At 28.3% G+C, this 9,347-nt stretch overlaps 1 protein-coding gene across 1 annotated transcript; it reads left to right on the forward strand.

Annotated features, from left to right (window-relative positions):
- Window positions 1-532: 532 nt before the first annotated feature.
- LOC105621882 (cytochrome P450 9e2-like) lies at window positions 533-4,243 on the forward strand. The gene is made up of 2 exons (XM_012203323.1): window positions 533-2,078; window positions 3,992-4,243. The coding sequence occupies exon 1, from the start codon at window positions 533-535 to the stop codon at window positions 2,051-2,053; it is 1,521 nt and encodes a 506-aa protein (XP_012058713.1). The 3' UTR covers window positions 2,054-2,078; window positions 3,992-4,243.
- The last annotated feature ends 5,104 nt before the right edge of the window (window positions 4,244-9,347 follow it).

Consider the following 9,347-nt stretch of genomic DNA (forward strand, 5'->3'; position numbering starts at 1 on the left):
AATATATACCATTTTATGTATTACTTTGGAATAATGTGACAGTAATAACATTAAATACAAAAATTTATATATATGCATTAGTATTTTTAATTGCAAATTATGAATGAGACTTTGAGTTTTTTATTTGTCTTCTACTGTTATATAAGCATTTAATTTTACACATCTCTATTTATCTATATAACGTCTAGCGTACTAGCGTGATAAATAGCTGTTAGATATTATTATATTAATATTGCATATTACATAAATTTTATTAATAACTTAAGAGAATTATCCAAGATTTATTAATTTGCATCGAACAATACAAAGTATAGTAATAATCGATCTTATGTAAGTCATATGTATGTCAGCTTGAAAACTTTTGCATCAGAATTCCAAGTAAAATTACTAGTATATTATGAGATAAGAACTGCTGTACGAACAGTTGTCTGTAACGACTCGCGTTGGCAATATCGCTAGCACTCTTGAGCCAATTTTATCAAACAAAATCATTTACAAAAATCATAAAGAGCAATCATTTCAAATAAGTGTCATGGAATATTGGTCTATATTGTTATCGATAGTGATCGGTGTGATCAGTATTTATTATCTTTTCAGAAATTTTAATTTCTTTAAAAGACATGGCGTGATACACGTACCGCCTGTTCCAATATTCGGATCTATGGCATCAGTTATATTTGGTCGAACGTCATTCTTCGATTTTATCTTCAAGATATACAATTTTAATCAAGACGCAAAGTATTTTGGAATCTATGTCACGACAAATCCAATCTTCTTGCTTCGTGATCCGGAACTCATTAAGACTATCCTTGTTAAGAATTTCGATGTATTTCCAAATCGTCGTGGTTTTAACGAATTGAATGAACCTTTACTTGCAAAAAATTTGTTTTCTCTTCGCGGAGAAAAATGGCGGAACGTAAGAACTCTGTTGAGTCCTTCTTTTACATCCAGCAAAATGAAAATGATGTTCACATTGATGTCGGAATGTGCTGTGGATTTTGTTAAATTTCTGTCGACATTGCCAGCGAATAAAAGTGATATGAACATAAAAGATGCTTTCTCTAAATATACGAATGATGTCATTGCCACGTGTGCTTTCGGAATCAAAGTCGACTCTATGAAAGATCCAACGAATAAATTCTATGTTTACGGCAAGGAAGCGACTAGCTTTTTAGGGAGTCGCAGTCTGAAATTTATTTTTCTTAGAACTTTTCCAAGTCTCGGACGAATTCTCAATATAAAGCTTATAAACGATTACGTGTTAAACTTCTTCAAGGATATTATAAAAACTACGATTGTCACTCGTGATGCGGAACACATTACACGCCCGGATATGCTACAGTTAATGATGGACATCAGAGGTGAAGAAAGTCGTAGAGAACTAGATATCGATGACATGGTTGCGCAAGCGTTCGTCTTTTTCTTTGGTGGCTTCGATACAAGTTCAACCGCGATGTCTTTCGTAGCTCACGAAATCGCAGCTAATCCAGAAGTTCAAAACAAATTACAACAAGAGATCGACAAGGTTTTGGAGGAATCGAATGGAAAAGTGTCTTACGAAGTCATTAATCGGCTCGAATATTTAGATGCGGTGATAAATGAGACTCTCAGATTATATCCACCAGTCACTTTCTTAGAAAGAATGTGCGAGAAAACTTTTGAATTACCACCCGCATTGCCGGATGAGAAACCTTTTATCATGAAGAAGGGTATGACTTTTTGGATTCCGATTTTTGCAATTCATCGTGATAAAAAGTATTATGATAATCCGGAAAAATTTGATCCAGAAAGATTTTTGAACAACAAGATGCACAATTCTTTGTGTTACATGCCATTCGGATTAGGACCAAGAATGTGCATAGCTAACAGGTTTGCTCTGTTGGAAGTTAAAATCTTGCTGTTTCATTTATTAGCACGATGTGAGCTAAAACCTTCCACGAAAACTACATCCCCAATAAAATTCAGCAAAACTCTGTCAATGATACCGGAAAATGGACTTTGGTTGAACATTCAGCGTAGAAAAAATATGTATCCTGTGCTGGAATCTGTATAGTAATGGATAGTTTTATAAAACATTGGTAAGTTTATAAAACATTTCAAATAGTAACAGTTATTATTAAAAAATTACATTTATAATAAAAATTATTTGTTTGTAACAAAAATCGTCATGTGTCTTCATGAACGTACATTTTATAGTATTGTATATATGTAATAATAATAAATTCAAGATATTTTAAAGTTATTAGTTATGAATATTAATAATTTAGTAATGTTGAATTTAGTAATATTTAGTAATATTGAAAGTGCTGAAATATAATTTAATGCTAAATTGTAACAATTTTTATAAGATATTGTATTAATTTTCTTCAAACAATATTTTTTATAATTCATTATATAGATATATAGATTTAAAAACAAAAAGAAGAAAATGATGAGAATAAATACATTTGCATAGATATATTTATTATTAGATATATATTTATTATATTTATTATAACAGCATAATACTTTATATAAAATATACATTGAGCAATTCTAGACTTTCTTAACTTAATTAATTTTCTAAGTTATAAATTTTTATAAAAATTTATAATAAATATCTCTATGTCTATAATATTTATAAATATCTCCTTCTTACTTTTAACTTTGCGAAATTGAATGATTAATTGTCATAATTTATTCTTCGCCGGAAATTTGCAATATATAATACTTATAAACTACATATTTAAAAAAAATAACTATGTATGTGTTTAAATAACCATGTATACATTTTTTTTATATTAAATGATTTACCTCACTATTTTGTGCATAAAAGTATTAAGGTACAGTTAATTACTAAAAAATAAATAGTTAGTAGATAAAGATACTAGATTTATAGTCCAATTAGATTCAGAAGAGCTATTAAAGATGCTACAAAAATCTATTTCTATTTAATGGTTTTGTCTAAGGAAACTTTCAATCAGTATCTCATAATAAAACTGTACTATATTACAATTTTAATCAATTTAATCAAAGTCATTTTTTTTATATGATAGTGCAGGGATTCTTTAAAAATCATTAAAAATAAATAAAATACAATCCAATTTTTATGATAAAAATTTGTTATTAAAAACTTTCATAAATATGTACGTATTTTTTTTAGATTTTTATACAATACTGGAACAATATAAAAATTTGCACTGCAGTTCGACGACTCAGATTGCGGATGAATAAAGTTTTATATTGCCGATGAGTTAATTTATTCTTTTGTAGTTTTGTTGTAACGTAATTTTTATGATTATATTAATTTTAATTTAACATTATATGAGTATCTTTTTTTATTTAAAAGAAAAATTTTGTATTTTATCATATTAATGTACATATGAATTCAGTACATGTTTTATTTAAACAGACAAAATAACAGGTTATTATTATATATTTTATAATCCGTTTTAATTAGAATAGATTTGAATTTACGAGAGTTATAACTATAGTATTTGCTGTTATATATAAGGCCGACATACAATTGACCACGTTTTTATACTTGCCCGTAATTACTTTTGTAATTATATTTGTAAAATAATTTATATACTGTGTTGTGCATGTATGTTAATAACTGCAAATGACAAATTATTGTGCGTTGAACCAATAGTTCTAACAACGTAACAATCTTAGTGAAAGCGAGATTGTAAAAAGGAGGTTTTTAATTATACAGCTCATTAAATACTTAGAAATAAAATTGTAGAACTGTAGTAATCTCTTGAATAATCAGGAATAAATAAAATATTGTATACTAAGAGATAAAATTTAACGATAAAATTTTAGAGATAAATTTCTGTATTAAATCTGTATTAATAATAAGTATGATAAATCGATTTAATCGTTGAATTTTTCAATTTTAATATTTGATAAAATGCATATTTTACAGTACAAGTAAATAGCATAGTGTGAGGAACTCCGAAAATAATTGTAAGAGTGTTTTTGCCACTTACCTTGTTCAATTTCTTCGTAGCGAGACAATACATCGTTTCGAGCTACCCTTATGATCTCCACTTCATCAATTCTTGGCCCTTCTCCAACACGCGGTCCCTTTCCAACGGCAGTAAGTGAATTAGATTAGAAGGGGTACTTTTATCGAGTCAGAGAATACTTTTTCGAACATATATCTCAGAAAGCTAATAATAACTATTTTTATCAGAATAATCGCGCTACAAACTATTTATGTATATTAAATTTTATTTAACTTATAAAATACTTTTTATGAAAAAAACATAAGACTTATTAAATAATTTATATGCTGTTACTTTTTAATTAATTTTCCTTTTAATTGCGTATCTTTTTTAACATGTTTAGATTATATACTGTTTAAAAAAATATTATCTTTTGTTATTTTCTGTATTTATATACATATTTTGTTGTTTTCTGACTATTTTACGAGATATAAATGTAGAAATTTTTTGTCCTTTTTAACTGTTGTCTTGCTCATTAGAATGCATTAGACATAGAATTCGACTAATGATAATTAAGTAGCTCAGTCGGTCACTAATTATCTAAATTACAAGGACTTCCGTAGCCGAAGGATAACTGCGTTTAATGATCGAGATCAATTGCAACAAAATGTCCAGTTGGTTCAATAGCAACAGCGCGTCACGCAAGCATCTTATTTGATAGAAACTGGTTTGTCTGTCGAAGACCACGAGTCGCGATTCCTTTAGCAATGGTCGCCGAGGGAACGTACGCTCTTCCGACCGCTCATTAAAGCGGCATTCACAAGCTCGTATCGTGTCTCTGGAAACGCCCAATCACGTAGCCGAATACATTATACAACTGTTATATCCACCATGCAACTGCATGAGAGAACGTGCAACCAATGCAGATCCTCTTTGGTCAATGCAAGATTCTGTCGCAGACATGACACGCACAACCGGACAATCGATATTTGTTACAATACTAAATCTGAATATCTGAACTGTTTCGTGGAATATATCTTTATATATTAAAAAAATCTATAATTGTATTCTTTTGACTTTTTCATTTTTGTCCTTCATCTCTCATTTTTTTCCTTTTAATATTTGTAATATCCTTATTTCTTTGTTCATACGTATATTAATTGCAGTTAACAATATTTAGTATAACTATATTTATAAATATAAATGAAGCAATTAAAATAATGTATATGTATCTACTCAATTTTTATTAAAATTATTAAAATTTATTAAAATTATCATTTGTCGAAATAAAAAGTTTTAGGTATTAAAATAAAAATGAACGATATATTTAACAATTTTTCAGATCAACATTATGTTAATCATACAATAATTATATATACAGAAAATATTTTTTAAAATATTATATACTATAATTATATCTTTTCATTTGACTTATAATTAGTGTTAGACCACAAAACTTACTGCTAGAACATCTGTTGCTAAAGTAATTATTATATAGATGCTTTTATATTATATTCAGAAATCTTTCTTAGTTTTTATATCTTATTTAAAAAATTTTTAGCAACATTGAATTGAACAATATTTTTATTTCAAAGAACATAAATCTATCACATATTGTCCAGTCTAAAAAAAAATCGAAAGATAGATAAACATCAGAGTTAAAATCATCAGAATTATTTTATCTCAGTTTACTGTGAAATCGTTCAGAATTTTGCGATTTTTAAAGTGGGTTTGGAGTCATCTTAAAGTATTAGTATAAATTCATATCATAAGATATTTGTTTTTTTTATAGTAAAGATTTTTCAAAAGATCAGACCATAATTTGAAAATTTTTACATATATTTATATGCTCTGTTTGATACTACTTATACGTTTTGAGTTTTGTTGATTACACTATTCAAAAAACTTTTATTCCGTAAATTGCCTCGTAATGTTTTCTATTTGAATCTTTCAATGTATTATTTATTGAATTTGCTTTAAAACTTATCTGGGATATCGATGATAATTTTGTGAAACTTAATCAGTGTCATATCGAGTTACTATCAAAAACAATTAAGAAAAAAATAAATGTTTGCAATATTATATCTTCGATAGCGAATTTTTTTCTTCCCTTTTATTTTCGCTCTTCATTGTCAGCTACAATATATTTTCAATGAAACGATATATCACAAAATTTAATAAAATATATCACATGTATAGGTATATTAGTAAGGATATTAGTTTTGTTTCTTTTCTACTGTAATATTGTAACATACATAACACATAAAAACAAATGCAAATATTTTTTCGCAAATCAGATTATTTTTAGCACGATTTTCTGAGCATATTTTTTTTTTCCAAACATGCATTTAATCCAATTAAATAACAGACATATTATTCAAGAATATATACTACATGCTATAAATTAGCGAATTATTATTGTTGTAGTTTCTAAAATTAATATTAACACAATATGTTAACATTAATTAATATTCCTAACTAATATTGCCTGTTTTTTAAAATATATATAAAGTATACATATATATTTTAAAAAACATACATATACATATACATATACATATATCAGTTTTTAGTTTTTATGTATGTATAACGATATAATTTTTTTTTTATTATACTTGTACAATTTATCTTAAAAATTTTTCTTTTTAGTCAGTATTATGGGGTACTAATGACAAATAAGAAGATAGTTTAATTTAATTATAAAGGATCTTGTATAAAACATACGAAAATGAGTCCCGGCGATTTTGACAGAATTTGATGTACAATAACTCAAAAACTGTTCATTTACTTTGTGCCCATGGAGACTTTTGATGAGAACAATCAGATCAAATCAACTACAATAAATTCAGCCAAATTAGCCGGGATCTATTTTCGTATATTTTGTGCATCTTTTAAAGATTTGATTAAACTAATTTCTTTTTTTTTTTTACATCTAATCTGTCCCATTGATATCATTAGCTGTAATAGAATGAGGTGTATTTTTCTTCGGTATTACACTCAATCAGAAACCATCTTCAGGTTTCATAAAAAGACTATTCTTAGTAATCTTGATCGGTACCGATGTCTTCTCGCAAGGTTTTAAATCACAACATACTAACAATTGAAAGAGTAGAACCTTCGTCTCCAGCAATGCGAATCTGTTACCTACACATCCTGGGACCAAGACCAAAAGGAAGGTAAGCTCCGCAGTTGAGATTATCCTTCTTCCGTTCACCAAGAAACCGCTCAGGATCAAACTTCTTCGGTTTTTCGAAATATTTAGAATCATGATGAAGTCCATAAACCGGTATCCATATGCCATGTCCTTTCTTTATAGTAAAAGGTTTTATTCCTGGTAATGGCGGTGATAGTTCGAAATCTTTTAAGCATAATCTGTCCAACATTACAGCAACCGGATACATCCTCAAAGTTTCATTAATTATAGCGTCTATTCCATGCTATTAACTGCTTCATAAGTTGCTTGTCCATTCGTATCTTCCAAGACTTGGTCAATTTCATTTTGAAGTCTTTTATGTATGTTTTGATTTATCGCAATTTCGTGAGCAGCAAAACACATTAACGTTGAAGTATTTTCGAAACCTCTAAAGAAAAAAATAAACGCTTGTGATACCATATCATCGATAGTTAATTCTGTCTTGCCATCTTTGCCTCTGCTCTCTATCATCAATTGTAACATGTCTGGACGAACAATACCATTTTCATCTAGCTTTTATAGTGGTTTTTACAAGCTCTCAAAAAAAATTCGCTATCTCTTCACGAACGAATGTCAATTTAAGTATTCGTGCAAGCCAGGGCAAAGTTCTAAGTATGTACATCTTTAAAAAAATTAAATTTCCTGTAAAATTGGTTGCTTCCGTGCCATACACATAGAAATTATTTTTTCGATTTCTCATAGAATCTACTTAACACCAAAAGCGCAAGTAGCGATTACATCGTTTGTAAATCTTGTGAAAACATCTTTTATTTCCATTATCCTTTCCTCTGATGGTAATTGCGCCAAATAACTGCCAAAGTCGACACCGCAATCGAACATCAGTTTATACATACTTTTCATTTTACTGGATGTGAAAGTCGGACTTAATATAGATCGTATCTCACGCCATCTCTCTCCGCGAAGAACGGAGGTTTTTTCTTTTCAAGATCCAAAAACTGGATCTTGATTTTCATCGACGAAACTAACATGATCCATGAACATGTCAAAATGTTTCAGTGTCACGGATTTAATAAGCTCAGGATCGCGAAGCATTATAATTGGATTTTTCACATTATACAAGCCGATGTATTTGGCGTTGGGATATAAGTTGTATACCGATTTGATAAAGTCAGGTATTGATTCACGACGGAGGAAAGTTGATTTCATACTTCCCACTATGGGAAAAGGCTTCATGTACGGTATTCCATGTTTCTTGAAATAATTTAAATCTTTGAAGAGAAGATAATAAAGACTTAGAATACCTGCTATCAATAAAACGATTATGTATATCATGATGTTAATTGTGTTTACACAGTACACATACACACACACATACCCACACACACACAACATTGAACTTGAAGAATGTAACGAGCAGCCTCCTAGACTAATCTGTTATTTGAATTTATAATATGGCGCTATTAAAATGCCTAACGTTACTCGTCAGAGACTGACTGTCAACTGACTACCCACACGAATAATATTTCTCTTATATACGACGTACATGGTATCATATACGTATGAGAGAAATCTATTAAGTATGATAGTGTGTTAGTCTAAAATCCTAGGATTTTACATACAGCTTTTTCATCTTGGTACAGATAGTCTCAATATTACAAAATCTAATGAAATAGTCAAATACATAAGTATGTTTAGATTTATCTTTTCTTTGTCAATAATTGTTTTGTATATAATAATAATTTTTTTGTAGAGATAATATGTATATGGAGTATTTCTCTACTAATTCAGTAACTTGTATTTTAAGATATAGAATACTTAAGTAGAGCAAAGCGAGTTTAAATTAATATTAAAAAATGGCATGAACGCAAATAAAAAGCTTAACATAATATTAAAAAGATTTTAGTTGAGCTAGTATTATATTATAAGTAAAATAGTTCATAATATGTTAATGTAATGTACATACATTTTTATGTGATTCGTCAATTGTTTGCAATAATTATCAATATTATTTATACATATAATATTTTTATAATATTTTGTTTTATACATAATATATTCTATCTTAAAAATATGGAAAATATGAAAATACTTTTCAAAAAATTCAACAATGTATAATAGGAAAATTTTAAGTAATTATAATAACAAATTGATTTTATATATGTAAAAAGAAGATTTACGTCATAAATTAGGAATTATCATGACACACACACACACACACACACACACACACACACACACACACACACACACACACACACACACAC

The sequence above is a fragment of the Atta cephalotes genome (genome assembly GCF_000143395.1).
Source record: "Atta cephalotes unplaced genomic scaffold scaffold00002, whole genome shotgun sequence".
In the NCBI taxonomy this organism is placed as follows: domain Eukaryota; kingdom Metazoa; phylum Arthropoda; class Insecta; order Hymenoptera; family Formicidae; genus Atta; species Atta cephalotes.

Excerpts from the sequence above, each read along its gene's own strand:
- LOC105621882 (XM_012203323.1), top strand. The coding sequence starts at position 533 with ATGGAATATTGGTCTATATTGTTATCGATAGTGATCGGTGTGATCAGT.